The sequence below is a fragment of the Falco rusticolus genome, chromosome 4, assembly GCF_015220075.1.
Source record: "Falco rusticolus isolate bFalRus1 chromosome 4, bFalRus1.pri, whole genome shotgun sequence".
Lineage (NCBI taxonomy): Eukaryota > Metazoa > Chordata > Aves > Falconiformes > Falconidae > Falco > Falco rusticolus.
In genome coordinates, this window is record NC_051190.1 from 89,088,505 (window position 1) to 89,115,017 (window position 26,513).

Sequence of the window (26,513 nt, forward strand, 5' to 3'; positions counted from 1 at the left end):
AAGCAAGTGGAGAAAGGGAGAGAAGAAGCAAAAGAAGAGGTCAGACCCAGATCAGATCAAATACGGACAGCAGCAGGTGTTTGCCAGAACACTGATCAGGAAAAACAGCTGAGGGATGAAAGCGTACATCAGTAGATCAGTCACTGAGAAATGGAAGAAATATTAATAATATTAACACAGTGAATAATTTCAGTAAATTCATACAGGCTAATTTTGCTACACAGCATGAGCTTTCCCTCTTACCCTCACAATCCTGCTTGAGGCAGGCATGCTACACTAATACATACTCAATTTGGCATTTTTAAGTCCATGCAGGTACTCTGTTGTCACTACCTTCCAAATACACCTTTTTTTCCCTGGCCCATCCTCCAGAGAGAGCCAGCATCCAGGCTAGAAATACACAGAAGTAAGCTGCTAGTTGCACACTTCTCATACACCTGTGTTTAGCAGCTGCTCTACTAAGGAGGCACACACACTGAAAGTGCATCTGTCAGGGAAGTTACCAGTCATCAGTCAGGCTCTGCCTTCTGCAACATCACTACGTTCCATCTTCAAGTAGTAGAAACTAACATGCTTTCCAAGTCTGCGTGGAAGTCTCATTAAAGGCAATGCAGCAGGATGGAAAACTGGCAAACTCAGTCCTGTTCCCTCCCTTCCACACACACATCCTTACTTAACCACTCCACTTCAACCCTATCAGCATGGCTCTTGCAACCTACTGACACAGTATAACGACCACATGAAGCCTACCTGGCCATTGTGCTTTGAAAGGCTAGAGTTACACTAAGCAGGGAACACACTGAAGACCAGCACCTGTGGCTCGAACATCCTCCCTCAATTCCTATGCTCCCCACCCCAAAGTCTGTACTTCAATGTATTCCCCTTGGCCAGAAGCAATGGGATTACAAATGCTCCTGGTTCAGTATGCAAACAGCTCTAGTTAACCATGCAATCCCATACAGATGACTATCTGCACAAATGATAGCAACTGGTATAGAATGCAGCACTCTCTTGTGTCCTTAACTATTTCCTCATTTTATAAAGTTATCTTACTTCATGTAGTTCAAACTGTTCCAAACAGTAATCTAAAACAATATCTTTTGTGTAACATCTTAAAATAGGCACAGGTTTTGCACTTCATTAAACCTCAGGATCCAAAATCTTTTGCTTACAAAATTTTGTATTTGATGATTTAAGAAGCGAGGGAGAACCCAATATGGAACATAAAGATCTTCATTGTGCACTTTTGGGTAGCTCTTCATTTCTTTCATAACATCTAGTTTCACTTTTTTGCTGCTATTTTACTGAAGCTTTACCATTTTTTTCTGTCAAGTTATAATCAAATATTTTCAGAAACAGAAGCAAAGTAATACTACACAGACTTCTACAAAAGTTTTTATAGGATAATATAAGTGCCACTCCAAAATTCAGAAATGTTTATTCAACAACCCTGCTCCACAATGTAATTTCATTACTTTTCGGACAGCAGACAACTTGTGGTTAACCATTTATTTCATATTTTCCTGGTGTTCCTTTGTGGTCTTGTCAGGCGAGACTACGGAAACACAAGCTGATGAAAAACACTATCTCCAACCGTTGATTTTGCATACCTTCTATATATTTTCCTCAGATATTACAAGATTAGTTCTACTGACTGTTCTCTCAAAGTCTTTATTGTGTGGTAACAGCATACTAAATCATAAAATCTCAGTCATATTCCCTTATTGCTACTAACCACAGATGATATTGTACAGAGTCCATGCTCACCTAAGCCCTAACAGGCAAATCTGAGGAAACTCTGAGAGTTCAAAGGCTAGTACTAGGTAGGTTTTTATTTTTACTGAAGAACGTGAACCACAGACACAAACAAAAAGCAATAAAAAAAACACTCCAAGCAACAGTACCAAAACTTCCTGGTTAAAACTGTAATTCATATGACAATAACATTTTTATGATGCACAAGAATTTAAAAAAACATTAAGGAAGAAACAAGGTTAGCCTGATGGCAACAGATAGATCGCTCACTGCTGCAAACAGAAAAATAAGGCTCCTCTTCTGATCTTTGCACTGCCTCCAGCTCTAACCATCTTTCCCATCTCTGGTACCCAGATCAGAACCATGTAAACCAGGCTCCGGCAGACAGGCCTACCATAAGACGCAGTCACACTTTTCCACAGAGAAAGAGAAAGTGCTTGCCATGTCAGATTCAAACTTTGCCTTTATTTGAGAGAGGAACTCACAGTAAATGTATTAATTATATAGCATTCAGTTCTGATGTTCAGCCTGCACCTCTGAGAATAAGAAAAATCCAACAGCAAAGCATGCCATGTTACAGTAAAAGAATGAGTCTACAGCAAGCTAATAATCATAATTATACCTACTTCTGCTGAACTGCAGATTTTTATTCCTACAAAATTTTGAATTAAGTTACCCTTACCTCCACCTTATTATTGTAACCATTTTCAAAGTCACTTCAGCTACAGCCTGGAGATAGGAAAATACCCTTGCCTGCCTGTCCGAATGGTCTCCACCTTTCTGATGAGCTATTCCCATTCAAACATTAACCTCTAGAAGGAATATGAGAAAATAGGCAGCCTGACAAATGACATCAATTCCGGTCACTGACTCGTACAGGCTGCTGCTAACGGGGAGCCCTGTGTGCTCCCACTCAGCCAGGAAAGGATTTGCTGCTACCAGCCTGAGGCTTGGAGCTACAATTCCTCTCCTCTGTCATGTGGATGAACCAGGATAATACGAAATGGCTTAAGCACAAGGATCACATTCAGCTGCAAGATCTAAAGCACTTGTGGAAATGGAAATCAAACACAATAGACATTTATAAAGTTATTATACAGTGCCTGCTCTGTAGCTGATTAACTTGCTCACTCACCCAAGGACGAATAGTTGAACTATTACATTGAGAAAAACAATTACATAAAATGCAACTATTACTCAACTCAACCGACCTGCTCGTTCCTTGTAGCTCAAAATACCTAGTTATTTCCCTGGCACTAAAATCATGATCTCTTATCACAGTGAGTTAAGAAAAACTCACTAAAACGTATGTTGACCTTTACTTTCATGCCCCTTTTTAAATGCCCAAAGAATCCACCCGAAACCCTAAATTCTTCCTTTGAACGATCAAGAAGCTCCGCAAACCCTTACTCTTCCTATCAAATACTCTCCAATCTTGTCAGTATCACTTCATCAGGGTTCTTCCTTTTCCATTCCCATTTGTTGCACCAAGGGTACTCTCATATTAGCACACTGAGAAAGAACTCTGCTCTCTCCCCATTCCCTCAGAACAATGCCAGTTGCCTTTAAGGTCTTCACAATTTTTTCTCCCTTGTAGCTTAGGTTTCTTTTCTTGCACTTTCAGAGGACATAATTCATTATCACAAGTTACTGCTCCCTCTGCCCCAACGAAAAAAAGAAAACATTCCTAGAACAAAATCTTCAAATAAAGCAGATTTCTGGATCACAGCAATTTAAAAAAGTGACAGTCCCATGGTACACTTGCAAAAACCTAAAATAATTTCACGGGAATCTACAACAAAATAGAAGTGAAACTAGACAACACTCATTTGAAAGGCTTATCCTGTTTCTGACATCCAATCATTCCAGCATGTCCTTCATTATTACAGCACACATCATGTAGCCTAGAAATATTGCTACTGAAATCAAAGAAAACTTCTGAAGTATCTTCACTACCTGGACATGATTGATTGCAGGTCTGCTGACAAAGCAGGTCTGTTGACAAGGCAGGTCTGTTGGCTGGTATTTTTATGAATGTTGTGAGGAGAAAACATAAATACTCTTTTTTCAAGACTTGAGGTGAATCTCTGAATGTTTATTAATGCAGAAGGGATAATCTTTCAGAAGAAAGCTACCAAGTCTCAGTCTAACCAAAAATATTAGTCAGTAGGTATTCACCACTCAGCAGATTTCACTCAAAACGCCTGGACGGTCAGTTTTTTACTCTTTCAGGATCTCTGAGCTGGCAAAGCAGGCTTCTTTACAAGCAGCAAGTCATTTGGCAAAACCAAGCAACTAGGAGAGTAAACAGTGATACCACAGCACCAGGCAAATACAACGTGCAAGCATCCAGTTAGTGATTCAAGAATTGTATGGTGGCTTTTTAATATTGTATGATTTTCTCCATATAGTGCAGTTCAGGGCAGGAAAATCTGTACAATTTTCAGTCTGCTTTTGTTGTTCAACCTGACAGTATATATCAGTGTAGCCCTTTCTCTCTCCTTTACAGCAAATGTATAATTTCCAAATGAGAACCTGTTTTCCCACAAACACATAAAACCTTACTGATCAAACCACAGTCAGAACATAACACCGTTCTCCCAGGCAAGAGAGTACACACGAGAAAGGGAACAAGAGAAAGAGAGAACTGCCTCTTGCTAACATTCTTTCAGCAAAAATTTATAATCCCTTAATTTTGCCATTCAAACAAACCTGATGCCTCCAGCCATAAAAAGCCTAGTGTCTGTATGCTTGTTTTATTTGTTAATTTTCATTACACACAAGGCTTTAAGGCAATAAAATTGTTTACAGGCTGCAACCCTCAGCAGCAGAGAAACCACAAGGAATTCACAGATGTGATTATCTTCTTCCAAGTTAAAATCATTATTTCAGAAACATCAGCATATAAAATGGGTTGAATTGCTGAGGAATGAACATACCTTGGTTTGTCCACCAGCCAACTCTCCAGACGAACTGTTGTCAGCCTGGTTTAAACAAAGGGTTGCTTTAATTAGTGAAATATTACTAACTGACAGGGCAAATTCCAAAAATACTTCACTACAATTAGAAACCTTTTCCTCCCCCATTAAAACAATTTTTAAATAGCATTTAACCCCTATGTGGCCACATGGGTGTGCTATAAGTATACCCATTTCTCCTCTGTACATCAAACAATGGTTAAATAAGCAATAAACTTTTTTCCCAAAGCATCTGAAAAATCTTCCCAATATTATTACCAGAGGATCAAGACAACATTTCATTTCAGTCCTGCTTCAGATCCCACTGGGACTGAATCTCTTCCAGTCTAGCTCTGCATTGAGCTTAACTGGGGGAGAGGGGCGAGGCATAAAGGAAAGCAAACAAGTGTTCAAACCAATTTTCAGTTCAGGTTATATTCAATTCACAGCTTATTACTATACCGACTGTAGTTGTCATCTTCCCCTTGCTGCAATTAATTTTCCATCTTTTCACTTTCTAGAAATGGTTCATTTATTCTTTCACCACCTTGAGCAACCCAACAGGCCACAGTTCAGCATGTGCCCATGAGAGTCCAACCCATCCCCACACAGCCACCAGCACATAGTGTTTACACATGGTAGGGACTTTAACAGTGGAAATCAAAATTTACTGCTGACAGAACAGGTAGTAAGACATCAATACCAGTGCAGATCTTTTTAGACAAAGAAATATCATTTTGCAAGTAAATAAAGGGTAGAGCTTAGTATTTTTTTTTCTTAGAACAAGTGAATAAAATCCTTTAAAGTTAAGCCAAACCAAACTCTAGGTTTTAGTAACCTGAACTACTGTAGTCTATACACTAAAGCACAACAAATGAATCTTTTCCATGCAAAACATGCGCATATACACAAGATATTAATTGTGTAATACACGTACAACAACACACAGATGCCCTTTTTGTTCTCACTGCTTGCATGTGCAGACAGATGCCTTCAGACTAAATAAAATGTCTTGTCATATGACATTTTGCAGAAAATTTAAGACATTTTTGTTACTCTGCCTCTTTGGAGGATGGCTGTGTTTTTAACTGTCTCTCTGTAACTGAATGTAGTCACAGAGGCATCCTCCATGACAAGGTGAGGACTGCTTACAGACTTCTTGGTTTATGTGAGGTATTCCCCAAACATAAGGCTCCCTGAACCAAGATTAAGATTTGATTTGTGCAACTCTGTGTTCCAGAGACCCCAGGAAAGGCGATTCTGCAAGTTCACATAAGTGAAAAATTCTTGCAGAATCAGACCACCTGGAATTTACTCTCACACTTAGAGGTGTCCAACTCATGCCATTATTTAAGCAGCCATGACTTCAAGCATTACAGTCAACACGAGCTTGTGAAGCTTAAAACTTACAGCAGTGCTTACTTACATCATGACCTATGCTATGACTTCACTGTTGACTGATCTATCTAAATCTAGAAGCAAATACTTCCACAGAAACAGCAACATGCAATCATCCTTCAAGGATCTCCAAAGATCCTCAACTACTAAGTCCCAAAATCTAACACAGTTCTCAAAGTCATTTTTGCAGCTATTACATAGTTAATTTTCTTTTCTTCCACTCACTGAACTTGCTTTAGTCATCAGCTTCCTTTATTCAAGAGCCATTTGTTAAGAAAGCAATTCAATCATTAGGAACCACTTAATACTCCTGTAAAACAGTGGGATTTGTGGATTATTTTTTTTTTAACACTACCGTATCACCTATGAAGGTCAAATGCAAGACCTCTCAGACATTTAAAAAAAACAACACACCAAACATGCTTTACTTGGTTTACTCAAATTTAGCCTCAATTACACAAACTCCTGCCAGCACAGGCCCAGCCACCAGCAGGTCACTAAAAGTCACCCTGACTTTAGGGGGATTAAATCACCCTCAGAGTTGCTTTGAAAAAGGCTTCTGTGAGGTAGGTGAGAAGAGCCCTTGTACTCTTTCATAAGGACCCCAAAGCAGCCAGAGTGAGCCACCAACTACAAAAGCAGAGAGATAAGGGAATAGTGTTGCATGTAATCAAAACCGAGGAATGACTGCAATTATTCATCCTGGAATGTGGCCAGACCCCTTGGTCAATCACACATGAACAAAATTCTGTGAGACATTAAAATAATCAGACAGAACTGCAACACTCCAAGCCAAAGCAAGCCCCTAAAAATCTTTAAATGTATGTATAAGCAACACAGGAGAAAATGCCACTAAATAAATACTATAAACTAATGCCAGGACTCTGTCTGTTACGTGCTGCTATTTTCTATCTTTAAAAAAAAATAAAAGCTTCACTTGTGGCATGATATACCCTCACAGAGATGAAAAATTCCAAACAACACTTGCACATACTCAAACCTTTCCAAAGTGTCTTCTGGGGTGGGGGAAGAGGTAGGAGATCAAATCTCTCTGTAACCTGACCAGTGCTACTTTACCTGCAGGATAAGCACCCAGGCAGAATTCTGAGAAAATCCATTGGGAAGAAAATCCTGATACTTTTGGAAAATCTTGAATTAAAAGAGCAACTTGAGAGAAGGCAGGGCAATAAGAGTTCAACAGAACACAAGTTTAACAATCTTTAAAGAAGTCTGATTAAGAAACAGCATAATATTTGATATTGCCAAACCCTTGCCTGCTTTCAGGTCACAAATTTATGCAATTGTTCCTACTGGTATTTAAGATATCTGAAGTTGTAATAAACAAGAAAACCTGATGATATTGTGACCGTGTTTAACTATTGTGGATTATCGATGAAGAAAAGTTTCCTAAACTCACTGAGGCTTCTATACAGTCCACATCCTACAGACAACCACCCTGTTATACCCTGAGGCACAGAAGAGGCTGACAGCGCTACTGAGCAATTTTACTTCCCTCATCCTGCAGAAGATGTGGTGTTCTGGAGGCAAACACAGATGGATTAGCAGTGAATTCTTCAAGACTCATACCTTAAATAGGAGTCGCGTAGCCCTGCTTCCCATCTACATTTTTCTTGCATTCCCTCTATCTAGTCTGGAACTCCAGCTCAGCAGACAGAGAAATGTCTTCCTGCAGGCAAGAATGAACAATCTCTCCCCAATTACAGAGCCATGTGTGGGCTATGAGCAATTTTCCAAACATAAAAGGAAGGAGGGAATTTGCTATCCATATATTAACAAGCTAAAACAAGCCAACCTGCAGATGGAAAGGATCAAAGTGTCTGTTTGAGTCACCTCAAAATTAATCCCCTCCAGGAATGTTCACCACCTTCCCCCCCGCCCCCCAAGCCCCAACACACACACACACACTACGTCCCCCCAGTCCCTCCCAGAGTAAAAAGTCAAGCTCAAAGAATGCAATCTCTTTTAGATTAATATGATACTCCCCGTAATACACACACCCTCCTTGTCTCTTTGAAAGACTGTTCTTCCCCCTCAATACCCAGACATGCACATGCATTAGCTGAGAGACAATTCTATCCCCATTGTCTATCAAATGTGATACTATGCTTCATCAGAAAGATTCCCTACAGGTCCAGGTTGGAAATGGCACCTGCACCACACAGGGATAGGACTGTCCTTTCCCAACGCTAAAAAGAGCAAAAGTAATATTAATTATCTGTAATACAGATTCTTTGAAGCAAATTTGCTTTGTAAACAGGAAAAAGTGAACGTGAGAAGCTAAAGATATTAGGAAAAGCAAATATATGCATTATGACAGGTAGTTCTTCCACTGTGTTCAGGATATTATTCACATTTAGTCTGCCACCGCTCAACTGTATTTTACACAATACCTTAGATATCAAAAGGTTATCTGGGATGTCAAACTCATCTACATCTTTCACTTAGGCAAGCTGAAAACTATCATGATTTGGAAAGGGCCTGGGGGGTTGAGGGGGGGGGAATATCCTTTTTCTGTTAAACTATGGATAAAAAAAGCTACATTCTTCCCATGAAAGCCTGAAGAAGCTCAGTGTTAGTATAAAAGGCCCAGTTTTGTTCCTACAGAAGCAGCAAAATTCCCATTTTTTGCAAAAAGTGTTAGAAACAGGAAACCTAGCAGCTGATGGGGCTGGTAAAAGCTACAGCAGTAACATTAATAGAGCCAGTTCTCACCACATCTGAACACTGGCCAGAGTAAGGAGGCAATGCTGCTGGGAGTTCACAAGCAAATCTATCCTGCTATCACCCACGTTACCACATACAGAATGATGTGGCTCACCAACAAGCACCATCAGTTGCTGCAACAACTCATGAAACACCACAAGTTGTACCAGGCAGCGTTAATAGGAAGTGATGGACTGGGAACAGGGGCTTTACTTCCAAATCCCACCTGCTAAATCCATCCTTGCGCTTTGAAGTCCTCTCATTTCATTACTGCTCACAAGTTTGCCACTGACACCTTTGTGCAGAGGCTATACACAAAATTAGATAAAATGGAGCTAAGACACAAACCATTCCAGCTACCATCCCGCCATTTGGATCTTGGTGATGACAAAAGCTCCCTGTCTCACCCACAGAGCTCTGGGGAAACGTGGGCAAATGGCTTCAGTTTTCCATGCAGCTAAGCACCATCTCTAAAAGGGAGATACCAGTTTTTATAAGGCTGGGATGGCACACGGCTAAGTAACTTTGAGAAGGAACATAAACTGTCCAGATGCCACAGTAACGTATAATACAACATAAGGAAAGGAAGGCAAATATAGTTGTGCATGAACATACTTGAAATGTCAGCAGTAATCCAGTTTCGCTACACTTATAAAAGAAAGATAGCAATAAAGGAGGTACTCAGAGGACTGGTTTCTAAAACTATGGCACATATTTGGAAGCACTGTTGTGTATATGAACACCAGAATTAATAGAAGAAAAGGTCTAGGGGTTTTGTTCATTTGGTGTTTTGGGGTCTTGGGAGTTTTTTTGGTGAGCTATTATCTTTCTCTTTCCCCTTTAGAAAGTCATTTGGTTAGGTAACAAATTTGTATATAACTACTCATCATTAGTCAGTAATCTTGTTGTGACAACATGGGTAACTAATAGAATAAAGCACACCTTAAAAAAAAATTATTCAACTACAAATAATGAAGAGAAATACAAAAGGCATCTATACCAAGAGGTGAAGTATAGACTGTACAGCCAAATAATGTGTTATTCTTCAGAGTATCCTGCTTAAGTCTGTATGTGTGAAGTTCATCTGTCATTGCCCCTCTCCCCTTTTATTCATTGCACATACATCACCCTAAAAACTAAAGCTTGATTTCTAGCGAGAGACAACCAGAAGAGCCAAAACACAACCAAGAAACACTCTTTTTACTCCTGAAGTACAGAACAGTCTGGGTTAAATGGCACATAACTCAAGTCTTCCAATTCTTAATCTCCATCAACAACACAAAGGCATGTCACATGTAGTAGACTCTGTGGCCCCAAAGTGATCAACCGCTGCATTTTACAGGAACTCTACATTCAAACATATGCAGGTTGAAAATACCAACCCAGAAATGCTCTCTCCTGTCTTCTCTAGGCCTTTTCATACTGCCTTTCAGCAGGATTATTTTAATTTTTCTTCTGCTTTCCCACTGACCACCTCTCTCTTGAATACAGTTTTTTTTGTTGAACGTGGCTCAGCAATCATTACGATACTCTAGGAAACTCTGTGCCTCTAGGCAACATGCCTAAATCTGCAAAATCCTCAGCTTGTATTCTTGTAACATAAGAACATCAGTTGAATTCATGCTTTTCCCAATCATTCGATTTCTTCATTAACTAATGGATTCACCTACATCTGAAATACTTCATTATATCAGTCATATCGCACTTAAGTTGTGCTCAACCTTCATGTACACTTTTCTTTTAAGACATGCGGGAGAACTTCAGTTCTGAAATAAAGTCAGAGTTAGCTGAAATTCCCAAATCTATTAGCACATACAGCAGATTTCATGGCCATGGTAAACATATAAAAAGTGCTGCCCAATCTGGTGTCATTAAGAAATAAACGAGGCAAGCTCACTACTCTTCTGAGAGCTGTCAAAAGATAGTTAATGACTCATAGGAAAACCTTGACTTGCTCTACACACATGCTTCATTTCCCTCACCACTTCAAGTACAACAAAGTGAGAAATTCTGCGGTGCTTGAACACTCCTACTCTATTTTTGAAGTGTTTTTCCCTTTCAGCTCTACAGGTCTTCAGAGCACTTAATCATTAGGGAACAACTACAGATAACTGTAACAGCACCTGCATGGGTAAGCCTAAGCAAGAGAACCGAACCACCCAAAAACGTTAATACAGGCAATGTTCCCTCTACAAGCAAACCTGTAGAAGCATTCATTTCCTTGAAAGACTCAAAGGCAAAAGAAATTGTTCTAGGATGCCCAGGAAAGGAAAGACATGCACGATACTCTGAATAAAAGCTGAAAGCAAAGGAATACGACTCAAAGCTCAGAAGGACCACAGAGAAAGAGAAAATTATTTTCTCACTGGCAAGGGTCTGATTCTCAAGAGCTACAAGGCCCTCCAAAGCTCTCATTTCTTCCTAAACCCCAAGCTTTAAAGGCAGTACGAGGGCTTGCTGCCTGTGAAGAGCTTGCCCACCCCTGCCAGCTGCACTGCCCAGCTCCCCACGCAGTCCACTGCAACAGCACCCGCACTGGAGCAACAACAGGCATTGCTGTGCAGGGGGCACCTGAGAACCTGAGGTTGTTTTGCAAGAGGTGGGAACAATTATCGCCTCCTCAATGGCAAACAATGGATCCCAGTGAGGCTCAGCATCAAACTGTCTCACTGCATATCATTTTACATTTCAAGCTACCTTACTGATGACAATATCAGCATGAGTCAGTGACATGGGGAACAAATATGTAAAGTCTGCTTTGCTTGAATTTCAGTCCTGTGCTCCAAGAATTAGTTACCACATTCTTTAAATACAAAATAAAACCCAATCAAAAAAATCTGTTAAAAGGCAGAAAAGCCATTACTTGTTTCGTATCAGCTCAGCATAACCATGTTTTCTATCAAGCAGAATAATTATGTTTTCATAAAAATCTCACACCTGCAGAGAACACATTTTCACTTAAAAGCACACAGATAAGGCACTAGCCAGCTCAACTGGGTGTTCATATAAAGTACTAATTGTTAAACTAGGGATGACAAGGTGCCTTCCCCTCCTCAAATGAGCACAAGCCATTAAAAAACAGTTCTCAGAGATGCTTCTGATTATTTATCAGTTCCTTCTGGCAACACATTTCTTTAACCACATGAACACTGACTATGCTGATACTGTTATCTTAAACTAGACTATGAATCAAGTTCCAGTCCTGGTTTTCCCCAGAAGTACTGTTCTGTACTTGCAGAGTTGAGATGTCACAATTGAACACAGCCACTCTTTCTCCAATTAGTTCCCAAATTTTCTTTCTTGGAGCAGCACACCGTCTCCTGCAGGCCATAATCAAAGCTGGGGTGCCTTACAACCTAGTGCCTTTTCAGGAAAGGTCAGCTTGCTGACACGCTTTATACCCCTAAAGTACAAAAAGAATGGCTATTACCTCTTCAGGACAGAACAAGCATCGGCATTTCAAAATAAAACTTAAGAGTAACGACACACAGACACACAGGAAACAGTCAAAGTATTTCAGTTACATAGAAACAAAAACTCAAAACTGCATTTCTAAAAATTACCATTTTCTCTTCACACAGCAGTGAGCAGGTATTTGACAAAAGAATACTCAGAACAAAAGCCAAAATATTTTGGCATTCTGCCCTTGTGCTTCCTGGGGGATGGAGTTCTAGCTGGCTTCTGGCGTAATTCCCCTAGAGATTAGTATCTTTAGCAAGAACTACAAATCCCAAAACTTCAGTTCCAACGATAAACTCACTGTGCTTTCACAACTTGGAGAGAAGTCCAGCACTTACCAAGAAAAAAAAATAAATTAAAAAAATCACAAATGAAGCATAGCCCACGAAGCAGCACAGAAGTAAAAGCAAAATACTAGATTGAAACCACAAAAATTTTAGAGCCTCAAACAGCAAGAACTCTATGGAAGAAGGCTGTTTCCAGCAAGAATTAAACCTATTTCTTCCCCTGCCCTATCATCAAGCATCATGAAACACATACATGATTTAATATAGACAAACAATTCTTAACATAAGATTAAAGCCTACACACAGAATCACAGAATGGTCAGGGCTGGAAGGGACCTCTGGAGACCATCTAGTCCAACCCCAAGTATGCTTTTGTACAGCAGACAGACAAAGAAGTGGCAGGATAGCTCCAAAATACTTCCAAGTAACCACGGTATATAAAACAGAAAGAAATAAGACAAGTAAAGGAATATTGGCATCCATAAAAATACTGAAAATAAAAAGCTCTCCAGATAACGCCGAACAGCTGGAGTCAGGCTACAGCAAGGCCGCTGCTGCATTATCTGCTGAACCGGAACACTTGCAAGGTTACAAAAAGCAGAAAACATGGAAGTCTTTTTGAAAACGACTATAAAATCATTGCCAGTCACTTCTTTCCAGAGTCATAACTTATAAAGTGGAAGAGCCTTGCCAGTATTTACTTGTCACATTTTACTTACAGATTGAAGATGCACTTCTAAAGCAGGTGTATTACTGATATTTGAAAAATACAATTTTGCTTTCAACAAACCATAATCAAAGAGCAAGAGCAGCTAAGATACAAAAGCAGTTTCTTAGATGCTTATAAACACACAAAATGCTCAAGAAAATCCAGTATTTGAACCAGGAGAAAGCAGAGAGGAATTTTAACAAGACTAATAACAGTCTCAGTGTTTTGACTGAAACCTACTAATCTAAAAATTTATTACTTAAAATCCAGTCTACTACTAAAAATCTACATCCTCCCCCTGATTTTGATCTTAAACACCCTAATCTATTGAAACCATCACTGGAAATGCCAGGCTTCCCAGAAGCGGCAGTAATAAGTCATAAATTGTGCTTGAATTCTCATCTTCCAAATCAAGTCCATCTCAGCTGAAAATAATTGTGAAGGCTGAGAGTTGCTGGTAACTGCAATAATAAGTGAATGACTGCAAAAAACATAGCACACCTCAGGAAAGGCTTATTTTTAATTAGTGAGATATCTTGTGTTCATAAGGAAGTGTTTTCACAAGTTTTTCAAACACAAATTAAAGTGATTACATACTAAAATCAGCAGCAATGAATTTAACCATAGACCTAGCCAGATTCCAGGCTCTCACTTCTTGACCACAGCAACAGGCTGTGTGTTTATGAACTAAAAATCAGATAACAACTCCTTCATCAAAACCAAAGGGAACAGGCTGTTACCGAAATCCAGGCAGCTAAAGTTTCTTCACACATATAATTAAAAAAGGTAAATTACCATAACCTGGCAGAAGTACAATGTCAACAATTCGTAAGAAATTACATTTGGATTGCAAACACTACAGAAAGGCTCAGATACACCAGGTAAACAAAACCTAACACATATGTTCAGGAAATCACATGGTCCCAGATGTACAAGAACACAATACCCACAAAGATGTTCTTTGCTCTCGTAGTTAGAATTTCCAGGACACCAATTGCTAGGAAAGCATCCTGTAACAAGCTGCTGCATCCTGTAACAAACCGCTATCACCTATTAATCCTTAAAGCCGGACAAAATGAAAGCTTGGATGCATGCAAGTTGTGTTTTCATGACTAAATCCTTTACAATTTGGGGAGAACTCATAGAAGGCTGTGGAACACAGATCACATCTTCCTCTTCACTAGCCCCAGGAAGGGCAGAAAACAAGGACATCCACGACATGGCACAGAGCCTGGCCCTGCTAGAGCTAGGCATTACAAGCCACTCCACCTCCAAAAGAAACCTCTAATGGAATAATCCATTAGCTTGTGGTTGGTATCCAAGAGCCAGGAACACTGGAGCCACAGCTGGCTATGGCACCTCTCAAGTCTCTCCCAGTACAGCAGTTCCACTCCACATTATAGCACGGAAGCAGGGAGCCTGCACACACAGCATACGGAGAGGGAAGACCACAGGACCTCTGAGCCAGGACCCACCCCTGTGATGTGGAAGGCTCAGCTTCAAGACCCTGCTCTCCTTTGTTTCCATACTGCAGGTGAGGGCCCCCCAAACGGTGCTACAGCATCTGACTTGTTCCTGACTCTGTGAATACTGGATTATTTACTACGATGGTCTAGTCTCAGATCCCAAAGCCAATCTTTCCCCCCTCCCTCCTTCCCAGTGGGATGCCCTCAGTTCCTCCAACTACCAACTTTTCTGCCCAATAGCAACAAGTCATCTCTGCTGGCCACTACAAACCCAGCCACTGTCCTGAATCAGGAGAACTTACCGCGAGCCAGCACAGAGGACTGAGCTACCAACACTGCAGCGGCCAGAGGACAGGAAGAAGAGGAGGCAGCCACTCCGCAAGGACAAGAAGCAACAGCAGCAACCTGACACTGACCAGCAGGCTGTAAGGAGGTGCAGAACGTAGCACACAGCTGTCTGGCCCTTCTCATCCCCTCCAGAGAAAAAGTGGCAAGCCAGATGGAAGTGTCCCCTGGGCGACTTTCAGCTGCACCCACCTGCTGAATTACTAAAACGGAGATACAGAAACCTGAGGGGCAGGGAGGGGAAAGCCTCAAAATACATTAATTGGGATGAATACGGGTGATTAGGACATAAAAGTGTCCTAAGTTAGCAATCAAAAAGACTTGCAAAAACTGAAGTTCTTGTCTGAGGTATTTTCATGCTGAAAGACAGAAGGTGCAACGTGCTTTATTGTTTTACTGGTGCAAAGAAACACTGCTAGAGAAAGTATTTTTGCAGAGACCCTCATAGCCAACAAGACAATATTATGCAAATGTAAATAGCCCTCATCACAATACACACTAGTGGCTTCTTTTTTCACCTTACCCTCTCAAGTAAGTTTTGGTAGTACTGGCGCAGAAAAGTGGCTAGTATAGAAAGACCTATGGAAGTCAACCCATTTTACTTCAACTAAGACAACAGCTGTAAATACACTTTTATTGACCAGCGGGAATATGCTTACAAAGCATATTGGTTTTGATGTCTCCAAAATATGAGAAATGGTAGGCAAGGGACAAGAGGGCAGGATGGTATGCTGAAAGTTTTACATATGGTCTACTGATTTTTTTTCAACACCAGGAAGAAATACAAATGCACTTCCACTGCAAGATTCTACAGTTTACCCAAATAAAATTATCTCCTTCAAGGAAAAAAAAAATACAGCATTTTAATTGGAAGTAAAAACATATGTCTGCAGGTTAAGGTCATCATCACTCACTTTTTCACTCTGTCCACAAGCACACAGCAGTGGGAAGCAGGGGAAAATGACCTCAACTCCACATTTTTTTATTCGTTTCTGTGGTTAAGACTTAAAAGATATCCCCACCACCTTTGTCTTTCAGTAAATCAACATCAGCCTTAAGATTAAGCAAAAAAGCTAAGCTCTGGAAGTGCCTCCAGAACATGTAAACCTAATAGACTGCTCTCCAAACACAACCATTCTCTTTCTCATTCCCCAAAATCACAATTAAGTACATTCCTAAATGGATTAACATCCTCTTTCTGCCATCCCCAAAGCTAAGAGAGTGTCTATGTAGCTTAAGGAACTACAAAGACATAACAGCATCTTCCCTTCCTCTGTCTCCAAGGCTGCTGAATTTCCTCAGATCTTTCCCAGTGGCATGTACTGGAAGCAGGCTGCACCAACACACCTGTCCACTAGATTACTGCAAATCAATCTGTCACTTTATGCCTCAAGCAATTCATTATCTCAATTCTGTTATCACACAGGTCTGTACCCGCAGGGTAATTAGATAGTAGCGTGGGCAAGGGGGGGGGGGGGGGGGGGGGGGGGAGTGGAGAAAAGAAAAGAAAAAAAAAACCAAAACAAAACAGATGAACATTTAGTCCCTGTGAGGCAAGGCAGTGTTAATTTCCTATCACTGGCAGATCACTACAACAGACCCTGCAGGCTATGGAAATTCTGCCTTAATATATCAAGCACAGCACAGCTATACCCCCCTCCTGAACTTTAATAAGTCCTGAGTGTACAAGTCCAGTTATATTCTTAAATTATACAAAAAAAAATTAGCAACTTTAAAAGCACAGTTATACTGTGAAATATATGAATACAGGAGACTACCAAATCCAGTGGGGGGTGGGAAAGGGAGAGGGGGCGCTTACACGCACAACGTACGTTACCGTTATCGTCACAGACTCTCCCACACTGCCATAAAGATAGTTTAAATGTAAGAAAACCCCCTCCCTCGTTTATCAGCTGTAGCTTATTATGTTAATTCTGCCATTCCAAGCACAGGGCTAAAGGATTAATTTTAAAAGCCAAAACAAGTACAACGAAGTAGGTTCCTGTCAGAGGGCCAGGGGTGCACCAAGAAGCAGGGCAGCAGCCTGCTCTCTCCCCAGGTGTGAAACACCAGCTTCCAGGCTGGTTTTCTGAAACTCAGTTTTCATTCATCATCAAATGGCAGGCTGTACTTTGGAGACATTGGCCTGGCAAAACCTTAATAGCTTTGACATTTCCAGGATGCTTGCTTCCCCCTACCTTATCCTCTACCCCTCATGAAAATAATTTGCTGCTGAACACCTGCAAATACTTACATGCAAATCCCTGTTACAGACCACTGTGTAAGAAACAAGCATGGACCAAAGTGACTTTCAGAGAGGCTGTACCTGGCTCGCTCCCCTTCCAGCCACAAAGATACTAAGGCCTGGAGAAGGGGGGTGGGGGGAGGGAAGACACCAAACCCAAAAACTAAACCAAACCACAACCCAAAATAACCCGAAGCCTCCCCCAAAAAATACCCCACACCAACCAAAAACAAGGCTGAACCACTAATTGCCCCCCATCTCTCCTATCACACACATCCTCCTCCATGACTGGCATCTCCCTCAAGAGGGATTTTGCATGAGAAGGTTCTTCAGCAGCAGCTCAGGTGTGCAGTTGATACAGAGACTCTGGTTCTGATTTGGCACCTTCTGGTTACCTTCAGCCCTGCATTCAAGCCCCCTGTATGGCAGGCAGAGGAGCTCAAGTTAACTTGACCTGCAAAGGTGGCTCTTTTCTAGGCTTCACTTCTGTGCTGCTGGTCAGTCTGAGCCCACCAATCCACCGTAGGGATGAAAAAGCCTGACATTTCTGAGCAGTAAACAACAGGAATTGCTCCACTGTGTTATTTCACTCCAGCAATACATTTCCATTCTTAAACTGTCAAGGTGAGGTAAACTAGTACCTTACTTAACGACTGGATAAACACTTCCACTACTGTGATCTTCCCAACTTTACTCAATGACTCAGCGGTCCGAATTAGTAATCAGACTACCCGTGCAATATTTTAGCTTGCACTTAAAGGGCAAAAGTGTGGCAAAGCCGTTACCTAGAGTCATACATAGCATTTTTCACACAATGACCAATGCTAATGTACAAGCTGTGTCAATACCTCTGGTTTTTCTCCACCCAAATAAATAAAGCTGTACACTTTTGACAAGATTTATGAAGCTGATGGATAAGACACATTCAGCACTCATTACTACATCAGGAACTGTACATTCTCAACAGGTACTCAGTAAGGATGGAGAGATTGTTCCAGCATGCAAATGAGTTAACAATTTGATTCTTAACTGGCAGCCAGAAAAACACAACTAGAAATTCTCACTATGAATAAAACAGGATTCTAAGCCCTAAAATTAAATGCCTAACCAACCATCATGATTCTTGTAGTATGCTTAGCGACTTCTGCATTAATTTCCCTGTATTGTAAATGTTTGACCACATTTGGTTTTCCTTCATTACACCTGTTCTGCAATTTTAGCACTGCTTGCTGTTTCGGTTACCACCTCTGTTTTTGTTAAAAGAGTATGTTTAGCAGACACACAGGTAATTACACTAATAATGCTTTACTCAAATAACCCTCACTGATCTCTCCAAAATACCACCTCGTTCTCTGTCGTTGTAGTCATTTCCAGAGAAGGAAAGTTGGACACAAGAGAGATGAAGAAACTCTCCATCGGTTTTGTCAGACACAAAAGAAATTGCTGTAGTCTGCCAAACTTCTGCACCACTCCACCACCATCTCAGTGGTGCCACATCTTCTGCCAGCCACAGAGCTGACAGTCAAGAGAGAGATAAACCTGAGGGATGGACTCACATGCCACTGCAAGCAGCACAGCCAGAGAAAGAGCCCACAATAGGGATTATTATTTTTTTTTCCTATGTTCCAGCTATAAATATTTTCTGCATGACCAGGAAACAAGAGCAGACCAAAGAAGGTAATGCCAATGGTAACGATATCCCAAAATACCACAGCTGCTCAGTAAAACAAAGTGTGAACTGCAAAAGGGTAATTTGGATTAAATCAGAGATTGCAAGGAACACTTGATTAAACCACTCTAGGCCCGCTGCCTTCTCTAAATAATCGTTCCCTGTGGCACACACACATCTATGCTAAAATGAAATGGGATTGTTTTCATTTAACTCATGGAAAACTCTGGGAAATGCAGCACTGATTCATGAGCACCTGTACTTCCAACAAATTAAACAACTAATTAAGCTTCCCAATAAACAGTCAAAGTATCAACTTATTTAGAACAAACCAAAAAAAACCCCTTTTGACTATATAGGATAAGAACCCCGCTGCTTCCAATACTTCAGAGGTTCCATTTCACAGCTTCAAAGTCATCAAGAACTTCATTAGTTTTAGCAAAAGCCCCACTTGGCCTTCTAGACAATAAACCTGACTAACTAGCTGTAGCAGTTTCTTTTAAAAATTAGCCAGCTTAAGACACCTGTGATCAGCCATGGTGTTGAGCAGTGTTCGGAAGTTTCCTATCAAATATCTCAAAACATAGACCCAAAGCTTCCTTTCTACAGCTACAGCCCTTGTGGCTCTCGCCACTGTTTTGTTCCATACCTAGTAAAATGTAAACACTGCTATTACAAATGTAATGACTACCACCAGGTGCTTCCCAACACAAAAAAAATATAGTATTTAACATGTAAACAGCACTCTTGAAACCCCCCAAAAAAGGAGAGGCGAGGGCAGAAAAAAAAAGGGGGGGGGGGGGAAGGGGAGGGAAAAAAGGGAGGGAAAAAGGGGAGGGGGGAAAGACGAGGGGAAAAGAAGGAGGCAAAAAAAAAAAAGGAGAATAAAAAAAGGAGCGGAAGGGGGTAAAAAAAAAAAGGGGGAATTGGGTAAAAGGAGGGGGGGGGGGGGTGTCGTCCAGAAAAGGGGGGGAGGGAGGATCAGAAAAGAGCGGGAGGGTCAGAAAGTGAGGAGAAAGGTAAAAATAAGGATCGGGGGGGCGGGGGAAGCGTCAGGTCCCAGAGAGCGCAGCAGTTACCACCTGCCCCCCGCCTAGCAGCGAGACCCCGCGGCCCGGGCCCGGCCCGCACCGGCTGTAGCCCCCGGCGGGCACCGGGACAGCGGCGCGTGCTCCCGACAGCGCCGCCTCAGCCCGCGCCGGCCCTGCGCCTTGCGCGGCGGGAGCGGCGGGGCGCAGAGCCCCTGCCCGGCCGCAGCAGTACGGCAGCGCCCTCCCGGCCCGCCGCCATCCTGGCCCCCCCCGGCCACCGCGGCCGGCCCCCGGCAGGCCAGGCCCCGGGGGGCGGCTCGGGCCCGCCGCCGCGCACAGCGCCCCTCCCCGCCCTGCCGCGGCCCGGAGCGCGGCCCCTCAGCCCCCGTGGCACGGCGGCCCGCCCGCGGCTGGTCTCCCTCCTCCGCCCCGCCGGGAACAAAGCCCCGTGCCGCCGGGCTTACCTCGCTGCCCCGGCTCGGCGGGCAGGGCGGCTTGGCGGGGAGCGGCGGCAGCGATCGCCCTCCCCCAGCGCCGCGCACACTTGGCTTTATTTCCTACAGTCCCTCCCGCCGGGGAGAAACCTCCCGCGCCGCGGCGGAGGCTGCGAGGAGGCGGGGAAGAGGCGAGCGCAGCGCCGCCGGCCCGGGGGCTCGGGGGGGAGGGGGGGTGGTGCGCGGGGCAGCGCCGGGCTCTCCCTGCGGCCGCCATGCCGGGCCCGCTACCTGTCGCGCCGCGGGGCAGGCCCGGCCCCACTCGGCGGGCGGGCGGGGGTCCCTGGCCCGAGGAGAGCTCCGCCGCCCCGCAAGGCTTCGCCCAGCCCGTGCCCGGCGGCGCGGAGCCTCAGCAGCCCTTCTCCTCGGCGGGCCGGCCGGCCATGCTGCCGGGCGACGGGGCCTGCCCCGGGCCCGGGCCCTCCGCGCCGCACCCCCGGTGGCGGGGCGATCCCCCGAGCCCGCGGATCCCCCGTGCACGCGTGTTCGTGCAAGTGCCGTTCCCGACCGCGCTGGCATTCCTGCTGCCGGCACGCCGGGAGGTGCCTCCCTTGGGGTAGCTCAGGAAAGGGCAGCCCCGCACCGGGAGCGCTGAGGGATCCACGAACCGGGCACCGGGAACATGTGGGATCCGCGAACCGGGCACCGGGAGCGCTGCTGGAGCCACAAAGCAGGCACCGGCCTCTCCCTGCGGGCTCACCGCTGCTGCCACTCACAGAACGGGGTCACTCGCGTGATACAGAAGCCAGCCAAGGAGCAGGGCAGGAGGGAACCACGGCCGCCCTGTCCTTTTTGCTTTGGGAAGCAGGGGTCTCATCCCAGCTGCAAGAAGTAAGAGTTCGTGTCTGTCCTGTGATGAAGAATTTCATCCCCAAAGTTAGCCTGAAACTTAGATTAAACCTGAGGCTTATCCCTTGCATTAAAAAAAAAAAAGAAAAAACAAAACCAAAACCCAAACATATTCACTGAAGCAAAGCAGCATTTAATTAATAGGATTGAGATTCCTAACCCAGATCACACTATCAGCTGATAGCTGGGGCCTCGCCTGAGAGGTGGATGCATATTGCTAGAGACAAAGGAAAGGATTTGAGCATCCCTCTTCTGACAGAGGCCCCATGTAAATGGGGTGTCCACTGACGTGACCTCTTTGTAGCCTGATCGAGGAAACAAGCCTATGGAAGTGAATCCTAAGCAGGAATAGATACCTTACTCTTATTACTCTTAAAGGCAAGATTTACAGCCAGCCCATTCTAGCACTAGGCATTTCCCCCTGCCTTAGGCAATACAGTGGTTAATATTTGTGAATCCTTTGCACAGAGGAGAAAGGACCCTCAAGAAACAGAGATCTCTGGAGAACCCAGAGCTGGGCTTCAGAGCTCAAACCTAAGGTCTGCTCTTTGCAATTCTTGCTATTACTGGAACAGGCAGGCCGGTGACTATACATATGGAAGGCGATGCCATTCAAATAGAGACATGACTTACTAAGAGACAGCAACATAACAAACACTGAGTGAGCAAAAGACAAACTAGGTCCCAGACATGCTTAGTGTCTCACTTGGACAAGACTACATTGTATTGCTAGGAAGACCCCAGCATATTTAGAACCCAGACATAATCAAAATCCTTTATTCATCATCACATCTTAAATCTCTTCTCTCCCTTTGTGCCAGGCAGAGAAGAGGAACATGTGTTACAAACCTTTTAGACATGTACATCTCACTGTTCCCTGAGACAGTTTCTCTTCCTGCTGGATCAATGCCATCCTCATGACCCCATTGTACAGCTCACATTTAAACAATACCTAACATGTCCCTAAATCAAGCCAAGAGACTCTGGGAAAAGGATCAAGCTCTTAATCAGCAGTGCACAGGGGTACACAATCACCACCTTCAAAGCCTCATGACATTTGGTGTTTTTCTTAAAAGTCCCATCTCGTGGATCACATGATTACCTGAAAATGTCACCCACAAAACAAAAAAAAAAAAATTACAATCAGCTTCCAGCTTTCAAGCAAAAGTTTGAAAACTTGAACCCCAGGGGAAGAAGGGCAGAAATTACTGTATTTTTTAAAACTGGTCATGTGATTTAGCACTCTGACACGATTTTGAAACGCTTGCACTTTGGCAATACTTTTTATATATGCAGATACCAGCTCGCAGATACACATATTTTTACACATAAATGACACTACCCAACGGAAAGAAGTATTTATTTTTTGCATACCACCTGCAATACAGTGTGAAGACTCAGTGTCAGCAAGTTTGGTGTGTACGGTTACTGCCCCAGTGTCAGCTCGTGTTCTTTACATTTTATAACACATGGCATTGACAAAAATCTCTTCTTATATGTTTACCTCCCTAATTCTCATCTCTATATCCTGAATGCCTCCCCTCCTCGCTCTTCCTGGGAATAAGGAAGAATAGGAAGGGAAAGAGAAAATATGTGTCTGTGTTTTAAAGAGTGTTAAATGTAATTGAACCTGCTTAGAGGTAATCAATGACCAAGTTAAACTTTCATCTCACTTATGCACTCACTGAATCAAGGAATCTGCTGTGTGAAGGGAGTTGCTACGGCAACCTGCTAATCAAAATAGTCTTGCTTTCTACTTTAATGACACCACAAACACTTTTAAAAATTCCAAAGAATGGAATAAGAGGAGTAATGGTAGTGACTTACACCTTTTACATGCTGGGGGTCACTTGCCCCTGATTTTGCATGGTACTTTGTTTGTACTGGTTTCTACAGAAGCACCTAAGTTTGAGTAATGTATCAGTCAAATAAAGCTTTTAAATTGGAACAAAGAGGGACTGCTGATGCAGTCATCACTGAGCTGAAACTCACCATCCACACTTACCAGCAACCAACAACTTGGAGAGTTACACAGAAATCAGGGCAGAGAAAAATGGTTTTTAGTCCTATCTACCTGTTGCTATTCTGCGTAAATAACACAAATCCAAACCAAAACGGTATTCTTTCATGTGCATGAAATACATACAGTGATGATGCGCTATGTTTAGAACCACTCATAAGGCATACAGATGCACGTCAAGTCTTTATTAAGACCTAAGCAGGCCACTTAATACAAATCATAGTCTGACTTCAGCATCAGAGATCACAACATAACAATTTCTTTACAACTACTTAAAACCATGTAACATAAACAGTAGCAAAAGAATTTACAGCATTTCATAAATGTCTCCCCAGCAGCTCTTTATTCTGGCACCAACACTGACCTCTACATCCTGCTCTGCACTCAGGGCTCACCGTTCTTCATGCAACACTTACTTAGCTGCAATACAATTTTACCTTTCCTTGCTAAGGCCTCTTCCCAAGGTAACAAAGATAGGCAGTAAAGTTTTATCTTTCTGCTAGAGTATTTAATGGAAAAGTTGTAAAACAAGTACAGTACTTTAGGGGGGGGGACGGACTACAAAAAACTCCAGATGATAATATAAGAGAATATTCAATGGATCAGCCCTGATTCTCTTAAATCTGATGTAAAGCAAAACAATCAGTTCCCTTAGGAGAAAAGAAAATGGTTCAGGGATTATTATGCTAAAACAAAAGCACTCGGAACCTCAGAGTACTGCCAAAATGTGCATTAGTTTCCCACATAAGCAGTTTACCAAGTTTTCTTCCAGGGGCACTTTTCTATGCATCTGCAAGTTAGTCAATTCCCGGAACCTACTGCTCTGTTTTGGAGAAGATTGCTAGGAAACTATCTTACTCAGATGACAGCTTCATCCTAACAAAAAACAGTGAGAAACAATTTCAAACTTAGCCTGAACTTTAGATCTGAAAATTATTTCCATAGGCAGTCAGTGGAGGAAAAAAAAAAAAAAAAAGGCACAAATTAACAGTGCTTACTTTTTTATTCATAACAAGGAAAGAGCAGAGTTATCCGGCAACTAGGTTTTATTTTTTTCTTTCCTTTTCAATAAACCAGATCCTTATAGCTGCAGTGCTGTACAAGTAATAATCATCTCATTCATATACTGTTTACAGAACTGCCCCTGCATATGTCAGCCTTGGGCATTAAGCCACAGTTTCATATATTTTCAAGCTACCACACCAGCTGCCCATATTTAACCCTGTGTTCTAGGAATCAACCCACACAACCTATTTTCCATCATTAACTTACTGGTACCGAATATGGTATCATCTATGGTCTAAAAGCTCACTTTAAATCTGCTGACTGATCACAAACGCACTCATGGTCATGTTATGGGTGCCACAATGAAACATCAATCTACATTAACCTTCCAAAACATTTAATTGGTACAAACCCAAAAGAGAAATACAAATCTCTCTAAAACATATGAATAACTTCAGTCCATACCTACAGTGTGGCTGCAGAAAAATCTATCATTCATTTGCTTCTCATTTGGTACTCTGAATGAACAAGAATCTTGCACAATATTTACAACATTTTCTCCTTGTACTAAATTACCACATTTTCCTAATAAATGCATTTTTGCAGCATTATCAGTTTGCAAGGCAGAAGTAAAGGCATGTCTACATCGCCCACTACAGGATAATATAGGCATGCTGAAAATAACCATAAAAAGGAAAGCTAGTACTATGCAGTTTTAAGGTAGGCTTAGTTATATTCGGATACAATTAACACTGTGTAATTCTTCTCATCCAATACTTAATGCCCTGTGACACAACAAAAGATGCCTGGTACTTAACATTATCCAATAAACATTTTGCTATTCTCCTGTTTCCTAGAACTGTTCCTCCTTTTTGTTTTTCTGGAAAGAACAAAAAAAGCATTAAGAAGAAACTTAATGAGAAACTCTGCAACTGGTAAATTAAAAAGTGAAATTGTGAAGACTGCAGAAAAGCCTCTAATGCATTGTATAACTCATGCTTTGTATAACATATACTAGCACTACTATAGTCCAGAAGAAAACCCAGCTCCAGAAGATGCTTTCAACACAAGTCTGGTAGTACTGAATGAGTGAAGTCAGGTGTTACTTGATACAGAGAAAACTGGTAGGAAAGAGAACTAAATGAAAAGTAAAACAGTTGCTGCTTTTTACTCAGAACTCAATCAGTTCCTCTCACATGACTTGAACAGAAGTTCCACACATAGAGATCAGTTGCACAATTCTTAAACTCTTGTAATGGGAGGCAAAATGAATCAAATGTCATGTATTTGACTCAGTGCAACGTGACTGGAAATTTAGTGCAGAGCATACAAAAATTGCTGCAACTGGCTACACAAAGTTCAAGAAACAGAGAACCAAGAGCATGATGTCGTAACACGCCTTATCAAACCTCAGTGCATAGCTTCTTGTGTATTCTAAGCACTGCCTCTTTTTTTTTTTTGGTGGCATGGGAGCTTCAAAATTATTACATTCTCCTCCTCCTCTACCACCTCCCTTCTTCACACAGTGAAACAGGACCCAACTCAGAACAACATGTAGAGGACTTTTACTTTTGAGAGCTCTGAGACAGAATCTGCTGTACATCTTGTGTGCCTATGAGCAACATTACTATGTATATACATAGTATAAGTATATATAATTATAATAATTATTATACATAAAATAACTATTAGTGGAGATGGGTGGATTTCCTTAAAGCAAACAAGAAAGCCTGTGCATAGCATCCTACCTCCCAGATAAGGTCCAGTTGTATCAGTTACCAATTATCAGTGAAGCCATACAATACCTTGTAGGTAAGTAGCCACAAGTTTAACATGTCTATTTAGACCCTTCACGGACTGCAGGTTAGCCACCTGTTTTCTAGAATACAGAGCCAGAGAATTGGCTTTTCAGGCATTAATCTGAAAATAAGATTCTTTAGATAAGGGTAGATAAACCCACACTCCTTCAATACTGTAAACAGGAAATTTATTTAACCAAGGGTTTCCTTATAATTATCCCTTCTAGAGCATACTATGTGATGTGTCTGTAATACGTAACACCAATGGCTGTGCCCCAAGCAGCCTAAATCTTTGTCCAGT

General features: G+C 42.3%; 1 protein-coding gene across 6 annotated transcripts in view; it reads right to left on the minus strand.

The window, feature by feature from the left end:
- TNS3 (tensin 3) overlaps nucleotides 1–26,513 on the minus strand; it is a 235,740-nt gene that overhangs the window by 177,612 nt on the left and 31,615 nt on the right. For 3 of the 6 annotated variants that reach the window (XM_037386083.1, XM_037386080.1, XM_037386079.1), the window contains exon 2: nucleotides 4,695–4,739. The exons of 1 other annotated variant lie outside the window; for it this stretch is intronic. In XM_037386083.1, the coding sequence (XP_037241980.1) occupies nucleotides 4,695–4,739 (45 nt within the window). Of the gene's footprint in view, nucleotides 1–4,694; nucleotides 4,740–7,697; nucleotides 7,908–20,509; nucleotides 20,587–26,513 lie in introns of those variants that run through there. 2 more of the 6 variants (XM_037386087.1, XM_037386081.1) reach the window with 2 other exon arrangements.